A 25,286-nucleotide genomic window follows, 5' to 3' on the forward strand; every position below is an offset into this window, starting at 1 on the left:
TAAAAGCCTCTTCCCCGGTGCTACTGGCAGTGCAGGAACTGCTGCGTCCCCTCGCAGACGGGGGCAGAGGGACCCCACCGCGGTCCCCTCCCGTGTGAGGCTCCCCTCAGAAATCAGTGCCCGGAACTGCCCGTCACCTCACCCAGCTTATGGTAAAAGGGAAGGAAAACCAGCTTCTGCAGAAAACCCCTGATGAAATCCACCCAGGTATGACATAGACGGCCCTCACCTACCCTGGCTGTGACACCCTGCCATGGCCCCATCCCCCCCCCAGTCACCCCGACCCCAGGAGGGTCAGGAACGAGGCAGGATCTGGCCGCTTGTGCCCACAGGGATGCTTGTCCGCACGTCTCTGCTGCATTCCCAGTCAGGAGCTGGGGCCATGGAGAGGAGGGAGGGTGGCCCCAGGACAGGGTTCCAGCATGGCTGGGCTCCAGGGCTTGGGCCAGACCGACCCCCCCAGGTACCGGGACAGGCCCGGTGCTCCAGCTGGACACCCCCTCCTCCACCTGGGGAGCACCGCAGCATGGCGGGACACGAGGCAGGGCAGCAGAGCTGGGACTCAGGCTCATCCTCAGCTGCAAACCCACAGCCCGGATGTCACCAGAGCCACCAACTTGCTGCAGAAGTGTTGCAATTAGGGGCCAGGCACTAACGGCTGCAGCGGCAGGGCTCGGGGAACCTGCACACGGGAACTTCCGCCGTCTCTCACAGCACCCTGTGGTGGCAGTCCCTTGCCACCAGGTGCCACTGCCGAAACACTCGCACCACGCCTGCTGCAGCAGAGCCAATGCTTTACAGAGGATGCCAAGGCCAACTACAGAGCTGGGAGCGCTGCCCGGCATCCCTCGGGCGAGCCCGGGGCGTGCGCGCGGCTAGGAGCGTGCTGGCAGGGCCTGCCCCAGCACCCCTTGGCCTCCCTCACCCCTCCGGTCCTGTGCAAAAGTCAGTTAAATAAACTCAATGCCCTCGTATTTCACGCTCCCGATCCTGGTTTCAGGCAGGAGGAAGCGCCCGTCCAGCGTGAAGGCCATGATGTAGCTGGCGATCTTGCCGTTGTCTTCCTCTGATTTCAGCGCCACGATGATCTGGTCGTCCGTGTCCGGGATGAACTTGAAGGAGGAGAAGCCATGGGTTGGGACCACCTCACCCACACGTCCCACCGTCACGTCGCCAAAGTCCTGGGTGGAGCTCAGCAGCAGGTTGGTGCCTCGCCGCTCATCTGCCTTCTCGTTGTATCGCTCGTGGCTGGCGCGGCGCGGCAGGAAGAACCAGCGCTGCAGGGTGTCGCTCCAGGAGGCCGACTCGTGGATCAGGTAACCTGCAGCAGGGAGCGGCGTCTGACGGCACGGGGCAAGCAGGGCACCCGCCAGGCTGGGGCGGGACCCTTCCCCGCTCCAAAAGACACCAAACCACAGAGGTCGCAGCCCCGTACAGGCAACTGCTGTGAACATTTCCGCCTCCTCCTGCCCCAATGCCCATGCAGCAGCCCCCCCGGTCCCTCCCAGAGCCAGACAAGGGGCACCCTGGCACGGCCTCCTCTGCCCAGGGGCCTTGCTGCCTGGCACAGCCCCGGCTGAGCCACCCTCCGTCTGCTCGTGGCACAGACTTGGAAGAAATCTGGCCAGGGCAGGCTCTGGCCTCTCCACCAGAACAGGGGGACATCTCTGGCTTCCAGCCTCCTTTAAATCTCACACCAGTCCCAGGATCTACGGGGAGGGAGACCCCGGTCCTGGAGCCTGCAGAGGCCGTGGGACACGGGGCGGCAGGAGGGAGCCTCGCTCAGTACCTGGGGGTCGGATCCCCGCCGCGGCCCTCAGTGCGTTGTAGTTTGCCACCCAGTTCTCATGGCCCACGTCGCCCTTGTAGCCGATGACCTTCACCCACTCAGGGTTCTCGTTCACCACCTCCCCCGTCGTCGTGGTCCACTCCTTGCCCAGTCCCCCCACGTACAGGTGCTCGTCCTTCACCGCCAGCCACTCCGCCTTGAAGCCTGCAGCAGAGAGAACGGCACAAGCCGGGGCTCAGCTGGCATGCAGACATCAGACCAGCCCCCACTCCCTCAAACACCACACCAGGCGTCCCAGTGCTGGGCACAGCCTTCCCCCATGCAGCCAGCCGGTCCCCGGGCAGGAATTGCCCCTGGCCCGTCCTGGCTTACGGGGTCCTGGAAAAGGTGCACCCCACCCCGGCAAGCCACAGGAGCCAAGGCCTTCACTGCTCTGCGTCTGCAGGGCTGGATGGGAGAGCTCACCTTTCCCCACTGTGCCGTCCCCATCCGGGAGGATCACCCAGGGCACCACCTTGTTGCCCTCAATCTGGTAGACCACTCCTGTCCGGTCATCCACAGCGTACAGCTTCCCGTTGAAGACGACCAGCTCGGAGAGCTCCATGCCCCTGCCCTTCTCAGCCAGGTGGGACTGCAGCACGCTGTCTTCTTTGTCCCACTCCACCGTCACGCTGTCCCCACTGTCTGACAGCACCAGGTAGCCCTTCTTCAGGTAACTGAACCAGGTGTGCTCCTGAGAGCCCCGGGACTGCGTGTCCAGGTCTGCAATGACTCCGATGCGGTAGCGCACGCCCTCGGGGTTTCTCTGGGGTGGGGACAGTGGGTAGGTGTCATTGTAGCGGTCCCCTGCCTGCAGGCTGAGCTGCCAGTTGCGAGGATTGGGCGGGATGGGCCGTGCCGGGGAGGACCGGTGCAGGCAGAAGAGCAGCAGCACAAACCCCACGCAGGCTGACGACAGCACGATGGCTTTCCAGCGCAGTCGGAAGCGGGGGTCAGCACCCTTGGTCATGGACGCGAGGACAGGCAGACCACCCACGCTGATCCGGAGGGGGCTCATAGACTCATGGCAGGGCGGGACGGGCATCAGACTGGGGGCGAGGAGAACCTGGTGGCAAAGAGGGGAGGAAGCAGGTCAGAGAGCTGGAGCCTGGTGCTGCACTGAGCTCAGGGGGCGGCAAGACACAGCCACGAGGGAGAGGCGAGGGGCCCCATCCCCTCTCCTGCAGCAGAAGGTGCTGCCGCCCCGTGCAGGGAAGAACCAGCACGCCAAGGGGGCTGCTTTGCTGCTGGAGCCACCCTCAGCCCCTTCTCACCCCACCTCTGCAGCGCCAGACCAGAACAAGCCCCAGTGTGCTGGCAGGCACACATGACCTGCCCAGCGCCTCTACCTGTCCCAAGGTCCACAGCGGCCCAGGCAGGGACTTGAGGCACCCTGGCCTGGGGCACGTCCCCAGGACCCGCGTCGAGGTGTCCTGCTGAGCAGCGTCCCCGCACAGCCCCAGGAGGAAGGAGGTTCCCGTCCAGTGGCGAGGACGACCCTTGCTGCCTCCGGAACAGCCGGCCTGGCCCACCTCCCGCGGCTCCCAGGAACTGGCCCCACTGGTGAGCAGTGAGTGTGTCTCCAGGCCCCACGGGGACACCGGGAGACACGTGGCAGCTCCACCCAAGCAGGATGCCAACGCCTGAGCAGGAAGCACAGCGCCCGGGTCCAAGGGACACACACCCCGACCTGCCCAGTCTCAAAGCCGCAGCCCCCCGCCCCCCCCCCCCCGGTCACAGCTCTCCTCCGGGCAGGACTCGCGTGCGGGTACCTCCAGCCCACCCTGGGCTGTGCCCACCCGCGGGGCCAGGGCACCAGGGTGCCTCTCCCCGCCATCTCCCTCCGCGCAGCGCAGGGGACGCGGCAGCTCCCGGGGCTCCTGCAGACGGGCACTCCAGGCTGCGCAGGGAGCAAGCAGCTCCCCGGGACCGGCAGCTGCCCCAACGCCGCCCGCTCTCACCCCTTTGCAGCACGGGCAGCCCCCCCCCCCCAGCCCGGGGCAGGGCAGAGGGGTCCCCAGCCGCTGGCCCAGGGCTGTCCCCAGCGGGCCCGTCACCGGCCGCGGTGGGGCCCCGGGGCTGGCGCTGGGCATGGGCCGGGCTCCCCGCAGGCGGCCGCACCGCGGGGCTCTCAATGTGCCTTTCAGCAGCCCGAGGTGCGAACAGAGGCTGCATTGAGCGTGGGGGGCCGAGCCCCGGGCAGGCGGGTGTGCTCCCGGCCGGGACACGGGAGAGCCCAAGGGGGGGACGGCTGCTCGCCCCGGGGGCCCCGCTACAGCGGGGGGAAGGACACCCCCCCCCCTCCGTCCTGCCGGGACCTCGGCAGAGGCCCGGGGACCCCGCTCGCTGCACTGTCCCCCACCGCGGCTGTAGGGACCCCAGCCCCCCCCTCCCCGAGCACTGTCACGGCGCGTGAACCCGGGGGGCGAGCGCGCCCTTGGGGACCCCCGAGCCCCTTCCCCGAGCGAGCTGTCGGGAAGGCGGCACACCGCCCGCCCTGACCGGTACCTTCATGGACCCCGGGACCCCCCCCCCCAGCGTCCCCGCCGCGGGTCACAGCCCCGCTCCTCCCACCCGAGCAGGGTGGCTCGGGGCCCACAGTGCTCCTGCCCGGTGGGGAACCCCTATACTGCAGGCCCGGCCCGGCTTTAGGACCCCGCGGCCCGCCCCGGCCCCCCTCGCCCGCCGTCCCGGTGTCCCCGCTCACCGCGGCGCCGCCCGAGCGCAGCCGCCCGCCTCCCCGCGCAGCCGCCGCCGCCGCCGCCTACAGCTCCCAGCAACACCCGCGGCCGCTACGGCAACCGGTAGCGGCCAAACCGCTGCGGCCGGGCGAGAACTACAACTCCCAGCAGCCCTTGCGCGCCGCCGCCACTCACCGCCTCCGGAGGCGGTGGCGCGCAAGGGCTGCTGGGGGCTGAAGTCCAGGCCGGGCCTGGCGGGAAGGGCCCCCGGTCAGCCCCGCTGATCCCCCGGTGCAGGCTGACCCCAGCCCGCAGCTCCTCCTGCAGCGCCGGTGCCGGCCCGGACGCTCCCCGTGTACCCCCGCAACTCGGGGTGCGGGGACAGATCCTGCCCGGTACTGCGGGGTGCACTCGCGTGTCTGCCTGCGAGCGGCTGCCCACCAAAGGCTCGGCCGGGGTCGGGGCTGAGCAGGCTCCAGGGGTGGGGAACAACCGGCGGCTCTCCCGGTGCGGGGCAGGGTCCTCACCCGCAGTTGCAACCGCCGGGGTCTCCGGTTTTCCCCCCGCCCTGCACCGACCCCAGCGAAGGCCTTGGCACGTGCCGCCGCCGTTCCCTGGCCTCAGGCCAAGCGCCGGTCACGGCTGCAGGCCCGGTGTTGGCAGACGGCGGGAGCACACATGGTTAACGCCGGCCGGCCGCGCCGCTGGGCTCACATCTGGCAGTGGGAGGGCTGCGTGCCTCGTCCCGCTCCTCCGCTGCCTCCTTCGCTTTCTAGAAAGCGCATTTCCGCCCAGGCCGAAGGAGAAGGGGCTGTCAGAGCGGGAGGCAGCCGATCCGCCGCGGGCAGGCTCTGCCTGGGGCCTGGCAGGGCGGCCCCGGGGGGATGCTCTAGGGAAGGGAAGGCAGCGCCAGGAGGGAGCAGCCCTGCCCCAGAGGTAGGTGGGGGGGTGGGTTTGGGGGGGGCCCTGCAGGCCTGGGGACCAGCGTCCTGGAGCTGCATCTTGTCGTGTACCCATCGGCGGGAGCCGTGGCACCGGTACGGGCTCACCCAGGAGGTGGCTCCGCCTCGCCAGGCCCATGGGTGCCCTGGGGCTCCAGTCAGCCGGGTGAGGACCCTGCCCTGCCTGGAAAGGGGTGGTGGGGACCCCAGGGCTGAGCCTCGCGGTCCTCAGAGGGCACAGCCTGACCCACAGCAGCTCCGTGAGGACAGAGGCTGGGAGAGGGGAACTGCAGGAGCCTGCAGTGCAGGCTCAACCCTGCATGGATCCACCGTGGGTCCCCCAGCCCTGTGCCCAAAAAGCCAGTCCCCACGAGCACGTCAAACCCAGGGCTGAGCCACCCCGGGCACGTCCTCAGGGGACATGGTGGCTGCTGGGGTCCCCAGCACAACATCTCCTGGTGCTGCAGGAGCTGGAGGGCTGCGACCTGCCTGTCGGTCCTTGATGGCAGCTGCCCCATGCAGCTCCCACCCTGCTGCCCTCAGGTCTGTGCTTCTCTGGGGATGCAAACAGCTCTGCAACCGTCCCAGCTGCTGCAGCTAAAGGCGGGGGGAGCCATCCCAGCGGCTCAGGGAGGGTGAGGTCGGCGTGCAGGTCCTGCTGTTTCCACACCGCCCTGCTGCTCTGAGCCCCCTCACCACCCCCCTGGGATTTGCTCTTGATTCATCCTGGTCTTTATCACTGCCTGGAATGTATTTCAGGAGAAAGTCTCAAGGCTTTAGCAGCCACTGAATTTAAATCAAAGTGCACCTGGAGAGCATCCAACCCTGACAGGAAAAACAACATCCCTTCAGCAGGACTGTATCCACCTGTGCGTACACAGACACCTCCTGCCCCACGTGCCCATGGGGTGCAGGGGGAGATGTGTGCTCGGGGGCACGCTTGTCTCCATTTCCAGCCCTCCACCAGCCTGTGAAGCGCACTGCCTTTCTTGGTGGGAATTTCCCAGTAAAGGATTTCTTCTCCCTGCAGAGCAGTTCCCTGCAAAGCTGTTTTCCCCAGGGCTGAGCGTGCTGCAGGTCCCAGGGGAATGTGTAATTTGATGGTCCCAGAGCTGAGGAAAAGCCACAGGCTTCCCAAAACCCCGGTGGGCTGCATGCCATGCTCACTGGCATGTGGCTGGCACAGCTGGAGGCCAAGCAGGATGAAGAGAGCCAGTGCCCCTGGCTGGGCAGCTCTGTTGCCTCTATCCCTGCGTCCGCCTCTCCCCTGCCCGCAGAGCTGAATGGGGGTAGATGCCAGGCCAGGGCGCAGGCAGGGAGGATGTGGCACCAGGCTGCCCACAGCCCTGCCTCTCCCCATACCCGGCAGCACCAGTGGGACGTGGGCTGAGATAACGGGGGGGGGGGGGGGCAGAGGCAGGGGGCCACAGGCACCCAGGAAGGAGGGTGTGAGCAGTGGGAAAGCCCTTTGTAGTCTTTCCCCATCCCTCCACCCCTTCCTGGCCCCGGCAAATGTGACTCATAAGCCAGGCATCCATCCTGGCCTCAACACCCTCCGCACCCACTGCCAGAGCGCGCCCGCCAGGTCCCCAGACCCTGCCAACCCCCGCACTTGGGGGGCAATGGGAACAGCCAGCCCAGAGACTGGCCCAGCCTGGTGATCATCTCTAGTGCTTGGAGAGCAGGCGTTCACCAAAAGGGCAGGATTCCACCCTAAACTCCTTCCCCATGGCCTGGCCCACTCCAGGACATGAGGGTGTGCTGTGCAGGGCCCTTTGCCCCTTGGGGCAGGCGCTCCAGAATCCTGGCAGAGCCCACGGAGCACAGCCGGACAGTGTGAGGGGAGAAAGGCAAAGGCTGTATCCCTTTGGGGAGGCACCTGATGAGACAGGAGCCCAGTGAGCAGCCGTCCTCATCCCAGCAGTGCACGGCCCCAGCTCGGCAGGGTGCGGGACCAGGCAGCCCACACGTGCAGCCCTGCGCCCCGCTGGTTGCACCCCAGCACCACCTCGGACCCTGCTGCTGCGGGATGCTGAGCGGCTGGGCAGTGCCGGACGCGTGTTTGGCCATGGCTGTCCTGGCGCCTTTGGGGCTGCAGGGCAGGGTGCTGCATGCCTGGCCCCACACCTCAGCACAGCCTTGAGCGGATACAGCTGTGATAAGGCAAGGAAGGGCAGTGGAGCTGCCCGGGTTGGGCCATCATGCCACCGGCTACCGCAAATATTAGCTTTGGCCCCACGCAGGATGTGGGCTCTCAGGAAAGTTTCTCCCCACGGTGGCCGGCTCCTAGCTGGGGCTAACAGCCTGCATCCGCCTCTCTGGAGAAGCGGGTTTTGTCTTCTCACAAACCCTCAGACCAGGAGCCCAGACACAGGGTGGGGGCCAAGGACTGGCAACTCCTGGGGTACAGGAGCCCCTTCCACAGGGTCTGTGCAGCCTGCACTGTGGGCATCCTGGCACGCTCTGGGGCAGCAGAAGGAACGCAGACACACCACCCCCCGGCAGGGCTAGGGTCCCCCACAATTTGGAGCCACCTGTAATTTTTCCAGGTGCTGACTCCCTGAGTTTCCCCAAACACGAGTCTCCCCAGGCGCTCACTGCAGCATCACCGAGGCACATGGCCCAGCTAAAAGCAGCTATTTAGGTACAGATGGTCCCTGCAGCTGCAAGGGATGCGTGTGCCCACACTGCAGGCTCTGCTGGGAAAGGGCTGCTGCAGCAGCAGCCTTTTCGGGCTGGAAGCGCAGCTGTGCCCTGCCCAGGGCTGCGTGGTGTGCCAGGTCCTGTCCTGGGGACAGTGCAGGGCACGGCCATGCCGGCGTGACACCGCATGGCAGGACAGGGCGTCTCTGCAGCTCCTGGCTCTGCCAGGCCTTGCTGTTCCCCTCAGCTGTCCCTGGCATCTCGCAGGGCACTGCCGCAGCATGGAGGGGCTTTGGGCGCTCGGTGTCCTGCTGCTCTCCTGCCTGCTGCTGCCATCCCCTGCGGGGAGCCAGACCAGCCCCAGTCCTGACCGGCGTTTGCAGACGGACCCCGAGGAGGCACCGTCCCAGCACCACGCTGCCAGGTGAGGGGACCCCGGGGCCGGGGCGTTTCACAGCAGGGGACGGGGCAGCCCTGGCACCACAAAGGGCCCCAGCCCCCACCCGTAGCTCCCTGTTGCTCTTTGCTTTCTGCCCTTCCCAGAGCCACGCAGGAGCAGAAGGCCGGCAGTGCTCAGGAAGGGCTGCCCCCGCAGCCCCGCTGCGTCCGCTGCTGTGAGCCGCCCGACCAGCGCTTCTCCTACCCCCGGTACCAGCCCCTGCCTCAGATCAACATGACCATCCTGAAAGGTGAGGGCTGGCAGGGCCCCGTGCTGCAGCACTGCCCACAGCCGAACCCCAGCCTGGACACCGTCAGCTGGCCTGCTCGCCAGCGTCTCCCCGGGACCAGCGCAAAGCTGGGCTCCCAGTGCCGGCGCTCTGTGGTGCCAGTCTCACACAAACTGGGAGCAAGAAGCTGGGGCTGGTGTCTGTGGTCCAACACCCTGCGCAGGCGGTACAACTGACAGTACAACTCTCCCTCTTGCTTCACTCAGGAGAGAAGGGGGACCGTGGCGAGCGAGGCATGCAGGGCAAGTTTGGCAAGACGGGGGTGGCCGGCAGCAGGGGCCACACGGGCCCCAAGGGACAGAAGGGCAGCGTGGGCGCCCCAGGGGAGCGCTGCAAGACCCACTACGCCGCCTTCTCGGTGGGCCGCAAGAAACCCCTGCACAGCAATGACTACTACCAGACCCTCATCTTCGACACGGAGTTTGTCAACCTCTATGACCACTTCAACATGTTCACGGGCAAGTTTTACTGCTACGTCCCCGGGATCTACTACTTCAGCCTCAACGTGCACACCTGGAACCAGAAGGAGACGTACCTGCACATCATGCGCAACGGGGTGGAGGTGGTGATCCTCTACGCCCAGGTGAGCGACCGCAGCATCATGCAGAGCCAGAGCGTCATGCTGGAGCTGCAGGAGCAGGATGAGGTCTGGGTGCGGCTCTACAAGGGCGAGCGTGAGAACGCTGTCTTCAGCGATGAGTATGACACTTACATCACCTTCAGTGGCCACCTCATCAAGTACAGCGGGGACCCCTGAGCACCCAGTCTGCCCTGCTCCCCCCTCCCCTGGGGCAGGTATCGCCCCGGGCACGCCACCCGCCATTAAGCTGTTAGCCCTTCTACATGCCACTACCCCCAGCAGCTGCCTGAGTGTGTGAATACCCCAGGCGCCAGCTCCTCCAGCCCGAGCGGAGGCACCTGGAGCAGTCGGAGCCATTTCCAGCCTCTGCTGCATTTGTGACCCTGGCAGCAGCTGCTCACCTGGAGCGGGCAGGGGGCTCACCCCCACCAGTGCCTGCTTCAGAGCTGGGTTTGCAGGGGCACAGGCGTTTGTGGCACTGTCTGGGAGCTGGCAGCAGCTGAACGGGTTTGACTGCTGGTGCCCCGGTGTGAGGCAGCACACACACGTGCACCATGTTCCTCCCTTGCCCCACTCGCACTGTGATGTGCTCTGCGGGCTCCTTCTCCTGGAAAAGGGCAGAGGGTGCTCAGCATCCAGCAGGAAAGGCAATAAAAGCACTAAGGGCCCCTCTTTCCTTCTGCAGAGCTGGGTCCCAACAGCGCAGATGTTGCAGCATGGTGCTGGGTAACCTCTGGGCTGACACTTCCCCCACGTGGGGAGCAGATTACATCAGTTCCCCTATGCAAGTCCCCGTCACCATTTCCCCTGCCACAACCTCTGCTCGGTGCCGACACTGCTGAGGAGGGGCTGGCTCCCCGCCACAGCCCTGGGTGCGGGGCCTTTGGCCTCAGCTGCTTCCTCTTCACTCAGATTATCTGCTGGCCAGGCTTTGTATTTTTGTAGATGCAATAGCAGAGCAGGGCCTAGGGCAGCGTGCTGCCCCCCATGCTCTCTGTACAGCTTTTGAACACATTAAACAGCCCACAATTTTGAGTCCTACTCACACTTTCAGTGCGTCCTCCTGCTTTGTGTGTGCAGAGGCTCTGAGCAGCTCAGGGCAGGTTCCCACTCCGAGGGTGCAGGGGCTCCCTGAGAGCCATGGGTTGGCACGGTGCTGCCAAGCTGGGGGTGGGAAGGGAAGGGCATACCTGGAGAGGCAGGGAGATCCGAGCTGGGCTCCGCAATGCCCAGCTGCTTCCTAAGAGCCAGGGACCTGGAAGCTGAGCGCAGTAACGGACCCATCAGCCTGTGAGCAGGGCAGGCTGGGAGCAGTGACTGGGTTTACCGAGAGCCCAGATTATCCAGCAAATCCATGGTGCTGAGGCAGGTCTGAGGTGAAGCTGGGAAGCTGGTGGGTTGGGGTTTGGATTGGTGCATCCATGGCTGCACAGAGGAGGATTGCAGCTGAAGGCCAGCATCCCCCCTAGCACAGCAGGAATTGGAAGGAGGGCTCAGGGCTGGGCTTAAATAGAGCCCTGACCCCCACAGGTGGGTGGGTGGGGGGTCCAGGCGAGGCTGGTCAGGCCATCTGGGGCTGGCGGCACCCTCGGGGCCCTGGCAGTGCTGTCCCCACGGGGCTGTCCCCAGGGACCCTGCAGGAGAGGTGGAGGCAGCTGCCCTGCTCATGGCCGGCCCTGGGCCCTGTCCCAGCCCTGGGGTGGGGGCAAAGCCCCACGGCAGCACCCGGCCCCTCGGGCGGCAGGCACACGGCACGAAGGGAGGGCTGCCAGCTCAGCCCAGCCTGCACAGCAGGGCCCGTCCTGGGACACAGGTCCCGTCCTGGGACAAACCTCCCTTCCTGAGACACACTTCCCATCCCGGGACGCACGGTCCATCCCGGGACACACGGTCCATCCCAGGACACGCGGTGCACCCCGGGACACACACCCCGTCCCGGGACACACACCCCGTCCCGCTCCGTACGGGTCCAGGCGGCGCCGAGCGCGGCCGGGGCGGGCCGGGCGCTGGGGGCGGTGCGGGGCCGGGGCCGGGGCCGGGGCCGGGGCCGGGGCGGGCGGAGCTCCGCGGGCCGCGCCTCCAGGCGAGCCGGGCCAGGCCGGGGCCGGCGCCGCCGTCAGTGCGGGCAGCGGCAGCGCCATGGCGGAGGCGCAGGAGGGGCCCGGGCGGCGCGGCAAGAGGGCCGAGGCCGGGGCAGAGGAGCCGGCGGAGGCGGAGGCGGAGCGGGCCGGCCGGCGGCGGCGGCGGAGGTGGGCGGCGGGCCGGGCCGGGCTCGGGGCCGGGCTCGGGCTCGGGGCCGGGGCTCGCCCGGGCTCGGCTGGGCTCGGCTGGGCTCGGCGGGCGCTGGCCGCGGTGCTGGCCCGGCCCGGCCCGGCGGCGGGTGCCTGCGGGGTGCGGCGGCCCCGGCTGCCCGGTCCTCACCCCCCTCCCCGGGCAGCTTCCAGCCGGCGGCGGAGCCCCGGGGAACCACTGTCCTGCACGACACCGTCAGCGCCAGCCCGCAGCCGCTGCCAGGTGAGGCACTGCGGGGAGGGTGCCCGTGGGTCCCATCGGGCCAGGGCTGGGGCCGAGCTCCCCGCTGACCCCGGCCCTCATGTCCCCACCTGCTCCAGCGAGACACTTCGACACCAGGACGACGGAGCCCGTCAGCTTCTTCTTGTCCAGCCTGGAGGAGCTGCTGTCCTGGCAGCCCAACAGCAACGACGACTTCAATGTCTCTGCCGTGCCGCTGGCGAAGCGCCAGCCCCCGCTCCACAGCAAGAGGCCCCGGACACTGGTGTGCCACGACATGCGTGGTGGATACCTGGAGGACAGGTACATGCTGGGTGGAGAGGAGATGTGGCAGCGGGACTCGAGATCTCAAACCCCAACCTCTTCTATTTCTGCTTGATTTATTTCCTGCCGGCTTGGCCGCAGGCAGGCGAGGGGTTTGGCCCTTGGCTCCGGAGCACAGCGACCTTGCTTGGGTGAGCCCTGGCCGGGGTCCTCAGGGGTGGCTCCGTGCCACGGTTCTGCCCAGCTCCCGGGGCCTGAGTCAGGCTCCTGCCCAGCCCCGCAGCCGTCTGCCAGCGTCCCTCCCGCATTGCCCAACCCTCTTCCCTCTGCCATGGCAGGTTCATCCAGGGCTCAGCCACACGCAACCCCTACGTCTTCTACCACTGGCGGTACATCGACATCTTCGTCTACTTCAGCCACCACACCGTCACCATCCCGCCTGTGTGCTGGACCAACGCAGCTCACAGGAACGGCGTCCCTGTGCTGGGTGAGGGCAGGGCTGGCTGCAGGGCTGGCGGCTGCAGGACCGGGCCCGGGGGGGTCCCAGGCATGTGGTGGGTTTGTCGGGGTGTGCGTCCGACACTGCTCTTGCTCTTTCCCCAGGCACGTTCATCACGGAGTGGACGGACGGGGAGAAGCTGTGCGAGTCGTTCCTGGCCAGCGGGGAGGAGGCGTACCGTGCCGTGAGCGAGCAACTGGCCCGCATCGCCCAGCACTACCGCTTCGATGGCTGGCTGATCAACATAGAGAACACGCTGAATGTGAGCTGTGGTCGCGCCCTGCCCGCCTCCCTGCCTCCTCCCCTGCCCTCGCACTGCTCCCACACAGGGCCCCTCGCCCGCCCTGTGCCAGCCTGTCCCTGCTCTCTCCTGCCAGGCAGCGGCGGTGGGGAACCTGCCTCCCTTCCTGCGGCACTTGACGGCGCAGGTGCACAGCGCTGTGCCGGGAGGGCTGGTGATCTGGTACGACAGCGTCCTGCAGAACGGCGCGCTGAGGTGGCAGAACGAGCTGAGCGAGGAGAATAGGTGAGGCCAGGCCCTGCCTGCCCTGCCACCTTCCCCTGGCAAAGCCAGCCCCGGGTGGGGGGCACGAGCCCACCCCAAACCGAGCACTCGGGGGTGGCCAGGGCATGGCCTGCACAGCCCTCGGTGGGGTGGTCTGTGGGGACAGTCGCAGCGGCCGCCCTGCCACCCTGCCCCTCATCCCCAGGGTGTTCTTTGACGTCTGCGACGGGCTGTTCACCAACTACAACTGGAAGGAAGAGCACCTGGAGCGCACACGCGGGCTGGCTGGGCCGCGCCACACCGACGTCTACGTCGGCGTTGATGTCTTTGCCCGCGGGGACGTGATCGGTGGTGGCTTCGACACTGACAAGGTGGGTGGGCCGAGGCCAGGCCAGAGCGTGACCCTGGGTGTCCCTGTGGCGCAGGGCTCTGAGCTCCCGCTGATGGCTGTGCCATGCTGTGCCGTGCCGGGCTGCTCACCCAGGGACACAGCGGTGGGGAGTGGGGGAACCCAGAGCCGCTGGGCTGCCAGCCACGTATGGAGAGGGAGCTGGGAATCCTGGTGCTGCAGTCCCTGGACGGGGAGATGCTGCAGCACATCCCCACGGTGTTGTCCTGCCCCACCACGAGGCCAGTGGGGCCTGGGGGAGTGGGGACAGGGCAGGTGACAAGGTGATCACCTGGCCCAGCCCGTGCTGCTCTCTGTTCATCTCTGCAGTCCCTGCGCCTGATCCGCCAGCATGGCCTCTCTGCAGCCATCTTTGCTCCCGGCTGGGTCTACGAGCACCTGGGGGAGGAAAACTTCCTGCACAATGAGAACAAGTGAGGGTGGCTTGGCAGGGTGGGGTCATGGCGGGGAGACGGGCTCGGGAGCACCCCAGGCCGGGAGGGCTGCGGGGTGGTGGGACAGGGCTGCCGGGAGACTGTGGCTGCCCGCCGGGACCGGGCTGGCCCTGCTGTGCCCCAGCCGGGGTGGCGCCCGATGTCGTGCCGGGGCAGCGGCCATAGCAGGGGGCTCTGCTCGGACACCCACCTTTTCCTCCAGGTTCTGGGGCTCGCTGGCTGAGTACCTGCCCACGCACAGCATCTGCACGCTGCCCCTCGCCACCTCCTTCAGCCTGGGCATGGGCAACAGCAGGTTCCTGGCTGGGAAGGTGGGTGTGGGGTGACAGCTCGGTGATGGCTGGGCAGGGGGGTCCCTGCTCCTGGCTCCCCGCCCGGCCCAGCTCACCCTGTCCTGCAGGAGGAAGAGGCCGGGCCCTGGTATGACCTGAGCGCGCAGGAGATCCAGCCCCTCTACCCGGAGCATGAGGGCAGGCTGAGCACCAGCTGCTGCCTGCAGGACGCCTGGTGTGGGGGCAGCTCCCTGAGGGTGCAGGGGACCATCCCCCCCGGCGAGGAGCACGTGGCCATCCGGTGAGTTGGGGGAGAAGCCTGCTTGCCACCTCCTCAGCGCTGGGCTGGCACCGTGCCGGCATGGCGCAGCCTGCACGGCCCAGGCAGAGCTGCGTGGCTCTGGGGCCTCATCGTGAGCGTGCCGCAGGGCGCTCTGCCCTCGCTGCCCAGCAGACCTAACCTGATGCATCTTCTCTTTCTCTCCTCTCTCTCTCTGTCTCTCTGGGTGGATTTGGGGTCATCAGCCTTTTCTCTTTGCAGATGCCGGCGCCCCCCAAGCTCTTTCTGACCCTGCTGTACAAGCTGGAGGGGCCGCACCCCGATGAGTTCACAGTTGCGCTGGAGCTCACCACCTGGGACTTGGGTACCTGCCACGAGGGCAGCGTCACCTCCCTGCCCGGTGAGGACCCTGCCCCCCTGTGCTCTCTGCAGTGAGCACCCACTGTGGGGCGCCGGACCAGCTCAGCCCCTCACCCCGCCCCTGCCCCGACCCCGCTCCCTCCAGCAGAGCCCAACGGCCGGCACCACCCCCGGTTCCTCCCGGCACCGCCACCTGGCCTCGCCAAGCTGCTCACTGCCTGCGCCCGAGACTCCCATGGCTGGACCAGCCGGTGAGTGCCCTGCCGGCACCCTGTGCCCGTGGGCGGGTGGGGGCACCCCAGGGCCCCCCCAGCACCGTGCCCGCTCTGCCCCTTTGCTCTCAGGTGCTACGAGCTGGACCTGCAGGACTGCAGCCTGCGAGACCTCTCCCTGCTCGTGTCCCGCCACCAGCCCAGCCCGCAGGAGACGTCCTTCACCTGCCTGCTCGGGGAGGTCCGGGTGAGTGTAGCACCCGCTGCCCCATGCGGCCCCGTGCCGTGAGGGTGGGTGGGCGCTCGCTGCTCTCGGCCCCAGTCCCGACGGTCCTGTGTTTCCCTCCGCAGGTGCTGGATGCAGCCAGCATGGTGGCCTCCCCGCCGCAGGTGCAGAGCCTGACGGCCTCGCAGCTCTGGTGGCAGGAGGGCCCCGAGGCCCAGCAGCTCTCGCTCAGCCTCACCCTGCGCTGGGTCTTCCCACCCGGCCGGGCCAGCTGCTTCCGCATCCTCAGCCAGGGCTCCCGCTGCCAGCGGGGCCAGACGGTACCGCAGCTCTTGGGGCTAGCGCACGGCTGCCTGTACCGTGCCGTGGGCCTGGCGGTGCCGCGGCCGGCGGCCGGGCAGTCCTGCCGGCTGGAGCTGCTGGTGGAGCCGGTTCTGCGCGATGAGCTGCCTGTGGACCCCGACCGCTGGGGACGGCTGGTGCTGGTCTACTCTGAGCCGGCCAGCGGCACCAGCTGAGATGGGCATTAAAGGCGAGTGTGGTGCAGCCCTGTGTCCGTGTCTCCTCCGTGCCGGTGGGCAGGGGGCACAGCAGAGCCAGTGGGGGGGGGCTACAAGGGTGGAGGCTGAATTTTGTTGCCCTGGTTCAGCGGGTCCCTCTTCTCCAACCCCTGTGGCTGGGCTCAGCTCTGGCCGTGGGGGCCTGCTGGGTGCTGGCCATGGCTCTGTCCAGGGACTCCCCCCAGCTCCCGCAGCCCTCGCTGCCTGCAAGCGGCATGCACCCAGGCTGGGGGTGCGTGGACCCACCTCCCCCCTCCCCCCAGCCCTACGTCTGCCTGCTTTGGGGACCGGCCTGGCGTGGGTGCGGAGCCACCAGCACCCGCTCCACTGTGGTGGCTGGACCCGTCCCCCGTGGACCCAGCTCAGCACCGCCTGGCCTGTGCTACCTCTCCCCAGGGCTGGCAGGCAGCGGCTGTGCCCGTGCTGCCTCGCCTGGATATCTTATGCGGAGAAGGAGAGAAAATTTATAGCAGCAATTATTTTCTCACAGTCTGGTGAACAAGCAATTAGCAGGCAGGGAGGCAGGCGAGCGCGCGGCGCAGCGGGGTCACCCAGCCCCAGCTCCCTCCGAGTGCCGGCCCCAGTCCCACAAACAATGCTGGCTCCCAGTCAGGAAAATTAGTATGTCAGCAGTTAAGCTGCTGCTCCTCCGGTGGGGGACTCTCTCTGAAATGAATTATCTGACGGTTTGAAAAATGAAGGGCTCGACAGAGCCAGGGGAGGGCTCCCGCCGTGCCGGCACCCTGTTTCCTTGCCACGGCAAGGCCAGGGCCCGGCGGGGTCCCCCCTTGCCTGCTGCAGCCCCCTGCCCACGGCGTGCCGGGGTGGCCAGACCTGCCGTGCCAGCCACGGCCCCGTGCCCCCACACCAGCACCCCAGTCAAAACCTGAGTCGCCTTGGTTGAAGAAAGAAATCTTTATTAATAATTTCAATAATAATAATAATAATCCTTGTAATAATAATAATAATAATAATACTGTTTATTAGAATGGTCACACCTTTGAAGCATACAGGATGAGCCAGCGCCAGCCTGCGCACTGGCGGCCGGCGCAGGGGTTTGCTGTAAGGAAGAAGCCAGTACAGCGATGGAAGGAGCTTTGTACAGGGGGGGCGCGGGCCGGGGTGGCCGGGGCTATGTACACCGGGAATAGAAAAGGGGGAGCTCGTTGCTGGAGCGTCGGGGGCATCTGCAGACTATAAAGTGAGGTTTGAGGAGTGGTGGAGCCTCGCGGGGCAGGGAGAGGGGGGGCTGCACCCCAGGGGATGGGGCTGCACCCCAGGGTGGGCTCCGCAGCGCCCCATGCCGCTGGGCGCCGGATCCGGCTGCTGCAGACCGACCCCGGGGCTCAGGCCGGTCTCCGCGGGCGATGCCGGCCCCTGGTCCTGGGCGATGCGATGGCCAAGACCCTCGCTGAGGGCCGGCGGGGTCCCGCAGTCTTGGGCAGGGATGGGTGGCCGTGAGCATGTCCCGCGCTGCAGAGCGGGCGAGAGCAGGGCAGACCCCGTCCCGGCTCAGCGCAGGGGACCGCAAGCGGCGTCGGTCAGGGCTGCTGCCCGCGGGGTGGGAGCCCCGGGTGCGTCAGGGGGTGGAGGGAGGGGAGGAGGGGAAGGGGATCGCAAGCGAGTTGCAAGCTCCTCTTAACAAAAATTCCCTTTAAAAGGCAGAGGCTTGTCCCCCTGCAACGCCCAGCGCCTCGGCAAAGCGGCTGCGCCGCCGCCCCAGCTCCACGTGGGAGCCGAGGCCTCGCACACTCAACACGCTGATGACCGGCAAGCGCCGGCGCTCGGGACACACGAAGCCGCGTTCGCACCGCAGTGCCCGGAGCTGGCACCCCCAGTGCCGCTGCGCCGGGGCTGAAAGGAAGACGTGGTGCCCAGGCCCTGCGCCTGGGTGGGCGGAGGCCCCTCCGCTCGGCCCCCTGGCTCTCCCTCCCTGCTGCGGGCTGTGGGGCCGGGGGCCTCTCTGATGCGGCCGGCCGGTCCCTGCTCGCCGCGGCGCTCCTCCGGGACTCGCTCGCTCGGTGCGTGTGTGGACGGGATGGGACTTTCAGTTGGCTGCTGCCGCTTTGCTTTTTTTTTTTTTTTGTTGCTTTGCTTTTAATTTTTTTATTTTTTATTTTTTTTGTGTGTGTGTATGTATTTTTTGTTTTTTGCCCTTCCTGGTCCCAGAAGGAAATGGCCGCGGTTTCACTACAACAGAAACAGAGAGGCAGGTCTTTCGCTGGAGCTGTGTGTGGGGCAGCCCCCGAGCCCCGCACCGCACCCCACGCGTGCCGCACTGGAGCTCCTCCGCGCCCGGCCCCGAGGAGCATGCAGCAGCCCCCGCCGGCTCCTGTCTCTCCTACAGTGGAGCAGAGGGGCTGCTCCGGGACTGCCGTCAGCACCGTGCCCCCCACGCCTGCAGGCAGCCCATCCTCCCCTGCCTCGGTGGGGACGAGCCTTCTGCACCCCCAGCAAGGGCAGCACCCTTGGAGCTGCCCGGGGACCCTGCAACACGGCTCTGGGAGTAGGGTGCCATCAGGGCCAGGGCCAGCCCCGCTCCCCGCGCTCCCCAGGGATGCCGCGGGCAGAAGCCGCCCGGGGTCCCGCGGCGCTCGGCAGCACCGAGGCGCAGGGCTGGGCCGGGGCAGGCGGACGGTGCAGGAGACGCGGGCGGGCGGCGGGACGGAGCGGCTTGAGGTAACCCTACGGGTGCGGGCTGCCGAGGCGCAGCGGAGCCCAGCCCCAGCCCGCCCGGGCAGGGCCCGCGGTTCCTCCAGAGGCTCGGCCTCGGCTCTGTCTGCCTGGTTTGGTTTGGTGCTAGTGAGCAGTCAGTGTTAGTGGTGGGAGGGGCTGTGTCTGTCTTGCTAGTAGGGAGTGAAGCGGCTGTACCCTCCTCGGTATAGACTAGCCTGCAACATCAAAGATGAAAAAAAAGCCAATCAGTATTCGAGAGAGAGGCAAAGCCCAATTTTTCCCTTTTTTTTTTTTTTTTTTTTCTTCTCTTTGAAATGGCACCAAATCATTTGTCCTTGAGATGTGAGGGGTGGGCAGGGCCGAGAGTGCCCAGCGCTGCCCGGGCTCCAGGACGGCCACGGGCACTGCCTTGGGGTGGTGCGTGGGCCAGGGGCTGCAGGGTGCCCCGAGCCCTGGTGTCCCCAGCACGCAGCACCGTGGCCAGGCCTCCTCATGCCTGCAGAGACGACGGAGGAGCCTGTCCCTGTCCCTGCTGCGGCACTGGGCTGGTACCCACCCTGCCCATCCCTGCGGGACGGAGGGGCCACGGCCCCTCGCTAGCGGCTGCCCAGGGCTGGGGGTGCCAAGGGGTGCTTGGCAGCCCAGCCTCAGCCGGGGGTGAGCGGGTTGAAAAAAAGGAAGAAAAAGATGGTTTGGCTTTGAGATCCTGTCCATGAGTGGGATTTTTCATCTTTGATGCTGGTTGTGAAGCTAGCTAAAAGCCGTGGCGTGTGGGTGGGCTGCAGGCGCTGGCACGCACACGCGTGCTCCCTGCGCACGGCTGCACGCCAGCGATGGTAAAGGGGGTCCCGGTCCCCAGGCAGAGCCCTGGGGGGCTGCCCAGGCAGCTGGCGCAGGGGGCAGCTGGGCCCCCGGGAAGTGGCGTGTGCGGGCAGGACTGTGCAGGGCGGCCGCTGGCGGGGTGTAACGGGGTACATGGGGCGGAGGCACGGGGTGGGGGGGCCCTCCTCTCTTGCCTTCGTATGGACAGAGCCAGGCAGGGGCTGCGCTGTTCCTGCCACTGCCGCCAGCTCCCGTCTCCTCCTCCCGCAGCCCCCGCACCCCTCACCTGCCCTCGACCCCGCAGGCTCCCCGGGCTGCCGTGCCAGCCGTGCTGGGGCCCCCTCCCCAGGCTGGCCGCAGCTCACGCCGGGAAGCAAAGAAAGGCCGCGGGGGCTGCTCTTACCATGGTGCCGATGCTGTATGTGGCGGCGGGGCCGATGGTGTGATGGTACGGGTCTGCCGCTGCATACACTCTGCCGTAACTAGAAGCAAACACAATGGTGGGCATTAGTGACCGGGGATGGGGTCCTGTCTCCCCTCAGCAGCCCCCCTCCTCCCCGGCTGCTGCTGCTGCTTCCCCTGGTGTGCCTGGGAGTCCCCCCCGGGACCTTCCTGCTTCGCGGGACACCCTCATCGTGCCTGGCTCCGTCCTTGTCCTGTGGGACACAAAAGCTGGGGTGTGTCAGACCGGGCGGTGCAGGGGGTGAACTGGGGCTTCCCCCCCAGCCCCGGAGCGATACCCGTGGGGCAGCGGTGCTTACCTGTCGCTGTATGCTGCCGCTGCTGCTGCGGGCTGGGCGTATCTGTAGGCGGCGTAGCCCCCCTGCAGCGGAGGAGAGACTGCCATCAGGGAAAGGGCGGCACCCACCGGGGGAGGCTCGGGGGGGCCGGGGCAGCGGGGCACCCCTTGGGCACTGCCACGGAGCAGCGGTGGGACCCTGTGGGGAACCGGTGCCCGTACCACCAGGCGCACACCAGCCTCATTACCATTCCCCAGGGGCTTTCACAAACATTAACCTTAAAAAATTAAATTTCCAGAGGAGAGAATGTCACGTCCCTGATCACTTTAATGAGGTGTCACGTTAGATAAATCCTTCAGCCGCCCGCCTGAAATATCGCCAGTGGCTTCTTAAATATGGAGGTTAAATGCCAGTGTAAGACAGCGCACCGGCGCTTGCCGAGGCCATAAATCCCACGTGGTGCTGATCCCGCGAGGGGCCCGGCTGGGGCCACAGGACCCGCGCAGTGCCACCCTGCTTGCTCCAGAGGAGCCGTGCTTGCGTCCACGCTCACGTCCACGCTCTGCCTGGGCTCTGGCTGCCCGCCCCAGGGAAAGGGACTGGCTGGGAAAGAGCCCAACGCGGAGCTGCTCGCCCCCCACCCCGGCACAGGGTCCCAGGCCCGGCGCAGACCCGGGCACGGCACTTACGTAGATCTCTGCTCCGTAGAACCCGTCCTGGTAGACAACCCTGCAAACGAGACGGAGGTGTCAGAGCCTGGCCTGTGGCGCTGGCTGAGAGGGACCGGAGTGAAGCCAGCGAACCACAGGAGCTGCTTCCAGCAGCGCAGCCGAGGGTGAGGAGTGGCCGTCCAGGCAGCCCGAGGGCTGGGACTCCTGGCAGGGACATGGGGACAAGCGGAGGGCACGGCCAAGGGCAGGGGATGCCACAGGGATGGAGGAGTCTGGGGCACGATCACCCCCGGCGGCAACTGAGCGGCCGCAAATCACTGCGGCCGTGCCTGACACCAGAGCGGCCGTGTGTGCCGGGAGAAAGAGCATTCCCGTTAAACCAATGGACGCAGCTGGAGGAACCGCCCGTGCTTTGGGGCACAGGAGGCTGGTGAGCCCGTGGGTCACCCCGAGGGGCAGCAGCCTGGGGGGTTTCACAGAGCCCGAGGCCAGGCAGGTGCCGGGGGAGCTGCAGCCCGTTCCAAAGCGCGAGAGCCCGGCGTTGCTGATGCTGATGGCAGCAATCGGAGTAACAGGGCAGCAAATGGACCCCGTGCCCCGAGGCAGGCAGTGCCCCGTGCCGCCCAGGTACTCACGCGCCGTAGGTGGGGATGGGCGGCGGAGGCGGCGCAGCCCGGAAGGTGTTGTAGACAGCGCGTCCTCGTCCCCGTAAGTGTGCCCCTCGGTAGGCCACGGCTGTCCCCGTGGCGGGGTACGGGAACCCCGTTACTGCAGGAGGGAAAGGACAAACGTGGGCTTTCCGCAGCAGCTCCTGACAGTGCCTGGCTGGGAGCTCTGCAGCCAACGTGAGGCATCCCGTGCCAGAGCCTGCCTCTGTCCCCAGGGCCTGCTGGGGACATGGCCCCACGGGGGGTCTGGGGACAGGGCGGGGGGAGCTGTGCAGGCTGGGGAGAGGGGTCGGGACCGCTCGCTGCTCAGAGCGGCAGTGGGGTCGGACATGATGCAGAGCCAGCGTTTGGGGGGACTTGCGGTAGGGCCGTCCCCGACCTGACGTTACCTGCGTAGAACTCGGGGCCGTAGACTGCTCCCACCACCGGGTTTAGCTTCCAGCCTGTGGGCATGGAGAGATGGTGAGGCCAGGGGCACCCCCCGTGCAGCGCTCCCCCCACCCCCGGCTGGGCAGACACAGGGCATGGGGTGCCCGGGGGGGCTGCGCCGCGCTCACGTCTGCCCAAGGGTGCGGAGGGCATTTGCTGCGGGAGCTGAGCCCGGGAGCGTGGGTGCCTGGGGATGCCCCTGCCCACCGCAGCTCCGGCTCTCCTCGCGCTGGTCCTTACCGTTGGTGTAGGGGTTGGCAGACTTCTTGTTCGTCATGACCCGGGCCGTGGCGTTGTTCACCTGCAGAGAGAGGGGACGGGAGCTCAGCGCCTTTGGGCAGCAGGGCTGGCAAGGCTGCAGTCCAGGGCCCGCTCGGCTGCACTCGGCGCGCATTGCTGCTGCTTCAGATGCCGGAGCGAAGGATGCCGGCCACGCGAGGAGGCGTGGGAGGAATCTCTGCCTGCAGCCACCCTGCCATGACGCAGTCCTGCCCGCACCCCTGGCCAGCCCAGCTTCCCAGCTCCTGCCCCAGCTCCAACGATGAGCATCATTCAGGCTGGTGGCTGATGCCCCGACCGCTGTGGTGCTCAGGCCAAGTGTCGACGTGCCGCCGCCAGGCTCGGCCACCTCCTGTCCCCCACCCCACGCCTGACCCTGTCTGCAGTAAGTAGAAGCTTGCAGCAGAACTCCAGGTCGCTCCTGCCTGGCTTTGTTGGACCACGTTCTCTGACAGGCAGGGCCCGTCCACGGGGCATCCCTGTGCCCTGCCAGGCTGCCCTTCCCTGCGCTCAGCACACTTGCAACCCGCTCCCTCTGCCACGTGCTGCCCCGCTTCCCACCGCTTGCCGGTGATCAGCAAGGTGCTGCCAACAAATGGGGAGAGCCTGATCCCTCTGCCTGGCTTGAAGAAATAAAAGCCTTGAGGACCAGGCAGTGCGGCAGCTGCCTGCACAGCAGGCGTGGGAGCCCTGCGCAGCATCCCTCCCCCCCCGGGCGCAGGGGAGGTGGGGACGGCACGTGGAGCAGAGAGCCCCTCTCCTCCCAGCAGAGCTCAGGGCGGCTGGGCAGCGGGCACGGGGGGCTGCGGGCAGCTGGGGTCCGCCAGACCCTTCTGTAACCGGGCAAAACGCAGCCAGAGCCTGGGCCGGTGCCCCAGCTCTCCCTGCACGCGGGAGGTTCGTTTGAGCCGGACGCTCCTTGGGCCAAGTGACAACCTTCCCGGCAGCCGGCACACATGCTCCTGTGCCGCATTCACGGACGCATGCACGTGCCGGGCAAGCCTCCCCCGGGACATGCGGGACCAGGGCGGGACCCGGGGCTGCCCCAAAGCGTCCCCTGCCCGCAGTCCCCGGGCAGCTCTGCCCTGCCTGCAGCCCCCCGGCAGGGCGGAGGGGACGCACGCACACGCAGGCATGGCACTAGCACACTTATCTGAGCACCTCAATCTTCCGGCCCTCTACGATGGTGCCATTCAGCTTCTCCCGTGCCCGGTCGGCATCTGTGCTAGTTTCAAAAGTTACAAACCCAAAACCCTGTGAGCAGAGGAGAAAAGGAGAAAGAAAGAGACAGAGAGAGACAGAGAGAGGGTGCGGGGACAGAGAGAGAGAGAGGGGGTGAATCAGGAGAGCTGGTGCAGGAGATGAGGCTGCCGCAGTGCAGAGATAGAGAGCCTGGGTCGGGGCCCCCGCAGGGTCTGGGGGTCCCGGCTGAGGCCCCAGCAACACCCGCGAGCTGGGAGAAGAGTCTGGGAGAAGGGCACAGAAAGCAGGGAAGATACAACAGAGACATCCACACACACAGGGACACGAGCTGCCTGTGCGGGGGGGAGAGTGAGACCTCCCCTCCCTCGGGCACTCGGGGTGCAGGGACCCACACGGTCCCCCCAGCCGGCGCAGGGCAGTGGGACGGGGCTGCACCAAGATGGGGTACCCTGTGCCTGGGTCCCGCAGGGCAGGAGAGGAGGGAAGAGCGGGCAGAGGAGCCCCCGGGCATCCTGGCTCCACCTGGCCCCCTCCCCAGGGCTCGCCGTAACGGCACCGGCCACAGGCAGTACCCACCTTGGAGCCCCGCTCATTGAAAATGATCTCCACATCCAGGATCTTCCCGAATTGCTGCAAGTGGGGAGAACAGAGGGGTGAGTGCCCACGGAGTCCCCGGCCCCGCACCCACACCCGGGGCTGCCGGCACAGCGATGGGCAGGGGGCTGCCTCGGGGGCCAGACCCAGGGGCAGGGGAGAGCCCGAGCACGGCCCCCATCCCTCCCGCAGCATCCTCTTCCAGGCCTTGGGCGTCACCCAAAATCTCATTAGCCTGCACTGCTCTGAAACCTAACGAGGGCTGGGAAGGGGACAAGGGGGGGGACCAGAGCTCTGTGTCGCTCCCCCCTCCATGCATGGGCCTTGGTCCGACAGCCCTGCTGTTAGCCAGGGTGCAAGTGCTGCAAAGCCCCGTCCCGGCCAGCAGCGGCACGGAGGCACCTGGGCACGCTGCTGGCTGGGCTGGGCAGGGCAGGATGGGCCCCGGGGACGGGACAGCGCCCGAGTCCCTCAGCGCCACAGGGCAGCGCCTGAGCGGAGAGCAGTGGGACACGGGTGGCTGGACGGGGCTGGACTCACCCCAAACATTTGCCGCAGGTCGGGGTCCCGGAATCGGAAGGGGATGTTGGAGACGTGTAACCTCTTGGGCTGCTGCTTGTCTGTGTTGTCTGAGGAGTGTAGCTGCTGGCTGTCTGTCTGTGCCGCCTCGTCTGTCTGCTGTGGGAAGCACCGCCGGCCGTCAGCCCCCGGCCTCGCCAGCTCGGCGTCCCCTGGTGGGGTCCGGGCTTGGGGACTGTCCCCCTCCCCTGCGCTTGGCCTGGCCAGCTCCCCAGGCTCTGGGCAGCACCTCGCAGGTCTCCCCGCCAGCAGCTGGTGCAGCGCAGGAGCCCCACTCTTGGGAGGGGTGTGGGGGGGGGTCCCAGTGCTCCCTGCACCCCCCCGCGCAGACCGGCAAGTTGGGGGGCTGCTGGGGGGCATCTCTGCCTGCAGGGTGTGGGGAACCGGCCACCGGCCCTGCGTGCACCTCCCCACCTCAGCCAGCGGGGCCAGGGCATCACCTGCCCCACAAGCGATGCCGGGGACCTGGGGGGCTTGAGCGCTGTGGGGGTGCAAGGTGCACACCCTCGGGGAGGGGGAGGCCTGGGAAAGGGTGAGGGGCAACGCGCTGCAGAGAGCCAGCCAGCACTGGGTGGCCTCGCACTGGCCTGTGTCCCTCTGGTCACCCAGTGGCATGGTGCCCATGACCGCGGCACAGGGGTGTGCTGAGGGCGGGGGGTGGCAGACCCCTCACGCGGGGCTGCTGGGCCGGG

The 25,286-nt window shown here is 67.4% G+C and overlaps 4 protein-coding genes across 34 annotated transcripts in view; 2 read left to right on the plus strand and 2 right to left on the minus strand.

Annotated features, from left to right (window-relative positions):
• Positions 1-777: 777 nt before the first annotated feature.
• On the minus strand, positions 778-4,615 carry CANT1 (calcium activated nucleotidase 1). Of its 3 annotated transcripts, none has more exons than XM_075770644.1 (4): positions 4,536-4,615; positions 2,255-2,894; positions 1,790-1,993; positions 778-1,321 (listed from the first exon to the last, which is right to left on the minus strand). In XM_075770644.1, the coding sequence occupies exons 2-4, from the start codon at positions 2,871-2,873 to the stop codon at positions 951-953; spliced, it is 1,194 nt and encodes a 397-aa protein (XP_075626759.1). In that variant the 5' UTR covers positions 2,874-2,894; positions 4,536-4,615; the 3' UTR covers positions 778-950. The 3 variants fall into 3 exon arrangements, with proteins under 3 accessions (XP_075626759.1, XP_075626758.1, XP_075626760.1); XM_075770643.1 differs by lacking the exon at positions 4,536-4,615 and adding an exon at positions 3,601-4,065; XM_075770645.1 differs by lacking the exon at positions 4,536-4,615 and adding an exon at positions 3,178-3,470.
• A 608-nt stretch (positions 4,616-5,223) lies between these two features.
• Positions 5,224-10,448, plus strand: C1QTNF1 (C1q and TNF related 1). Of its 2 annotated transcripts, none has more exons than XM_075770678.1 (4): positions 5,224-5,445; positions 8,361-8,517; positions 8,637-8,782; positions 9,028-10,448. In XM_075770678.1, exons 2-4 carry the CDS (start codon positions 8,375-8,377, stop codon positions 9,576-9,578), a joined length of 840 nt encoding a protein of 279 aa, XP_075626793.1. In that variant the 5' UTR covers positions 5,224-5,445; positions 8,361-8,374; the 3' UTR covers positions 9,579-10,448. The 2 variants fall into 2 exon arrangements, with proteins under 2 accessions (XP_075626793.1, XP_075626794.1); XM_075770679.1 differs by having other exon boundaries at positions 5,307-5,445; positions 8,322-8,517.
• Positions 10,449-11,473: 1,025 nt separating this feature from the next.
• Positions 11,474-16,685, plus strand: ENGASE (endo-beta-N-acetylglucosaminidase). The gene is made up of 14 exons (XM_075770635.1): positions 11,474-11,650; positions 11,839-11,915; positions 12,014-12,215; positions 12,515-12,663; positions 12,780-12,937; positions 13,053-13,201; positions 13,386-13,551; positions 13,899-14,002; positions 14,226-14,334; positions 14,424-14,596; positions 14,821-14,975; positions 15,084-15,186; positions 15,280-15,394; positions 15,499-16,685. Exons 1-14 carry the CDS (start codon positions 11,541-11,543, stop codon positions 15,889-15,891), a joined length of 2,163 nt encoding a protein of 720 aa, XP_075626750.1. The 5' UTR covers positions 11,474-11,540; the 3' UTR covers positions 15,892-16,685.
• A 1,318-nt stretch (positions 16,686-18,003) lies between these two features.
• Positions 18,004-25,286, minus strand: part of RBFOX3 (RNA binding fox-1 homolog 3) — a 183,023-nt gene continuing 175,740 nt past the window's right edge. For 15 of the 28 annotated variants that reach the window (XM_075770656.1, XM_075770669.1, XM_075770668.1 and 12 more), the window contains 10 exons: positions 24,556-24,693; positions 23,998-24,051; positions 23,380-23,472; positions 22,180-22,240; positions 21,900-21,953; positions 21,478-21,610; positions 20,861-20,900; positions 20,193-20,254; positions 19,835-19,913; positions 18,136-18,824 (listed from right to left, as the gene is read on the minus strand). In XM_075770656.1, coding sequence (XP_075626771.1) covers positions 18,780-18,824; positions 19,835-19,913; positions 20,193-20,254; positions 20,861-20,900; positions 21,478-21,610; positions 21,900-21,953; positions 22,180-22,240; positions 23,380-23,472; positions 23,998-24,051; positions 24,556-24,693 — 759 coding nt within the window. In that variant the 3' untranslated portion in view covers positions 18,136-18,779. Of the gene's footprint in view, positions 18,825-19,834; positions 19,914-20,192; positions 20,255-20,860; positions 20,901-21,477; positions 21,611-21,899; positions 21,954-22,179; positions 22,241-23,379; positions 23,473-23,997; positions 24,052-24,555; positions 24,694-25,286 lie in introns of all 28 variants that reach the window. The other 13 variants (XM_075770677.1, XM_075770666.1, XM_075770663.1 and 10 more) reach the window with 4 other exon arrangements.

The sequence above is a fragment of the Balearica regulorum genome, chromosome 18, assembly GCF_011004875.1.
Source record: "Balearica regulorum gibbericeps isolate bBalReg1 chromosome 18, bBalReg1.pri, whole genome shotgun sequence".
Lineage (NCBI taxonomy): Eukaryota > Metazoa > Chordata > Aves > Gruiformes > Gruidae > Balearica > Balearica regulorum.

Bases quoted from the DNA above. Each gene is read 5' to 3' on its own strand.
- CANT1 (XM_075770643.1), bottom strand. From the start codon at position 3,921: ATGCCCAGCGCCAGCCCCGGGGCCCCACCGCGGCCGGTGACGGGCCCG. The intron at 1,994-2,254 runs GTGAGCTCTCCC...TCTCTGCTGCAG, and splicing joins GGACGGCACAGTGGGGAAAG to GCTTCAAGGCGGAGTGGCTG. The intron at 1,322-1,789 runs GTACTGAGCGAG...TCCCTGCTGCAG, and splicing joins GGCGGGGATCCGACCCCCAG to GTTACCTGATCCACGAGTCG.
- C1QTNF1 (XM_075770678.1), top strand. From the start codon at position 8,375: ATGGAGGGGCTTTGGGCGCTCGGTGTCCTGCTGCTCTCCTGCCTGCTG. The intron at 8,518-8,636 runs GTGAGGGGACCC...TGCCCTTCCCAG, and splicing joins TCCCAGCACCACGCTGCCAG to AGCCACGCAGGAGCAGAAGG. The intron at 8,783-9,027 runs GTGAGGGCTGGC...TGCTTCACTCAG, and splicing joins CAACATGACCATCCTGAAAG to GAGAGAAGGGGGACCGTGGC.
- ENGASE (XM_075770635.1), top strand. From the start codon at position 11,541: ATGGCGGAGGCGCAGGAGGGGCCCGGGCGGCGCGGCAAGAGGGCCGAG. The intron at 11,916-12,013 runs GTGAGGCACTGC...CACCTGCTCCAG, and splicing joins CAGCCCGCAGCCGCTGCCAG to CGAGACACTTCGACACCAGG. The intron at 12,216-12,514 runs GTACATGCTGGG...CTGCCATGGCAG, and splicing joins GGTGGATACCTGGAGGACAG to GTTCATCCAGGGCTCAGCCA.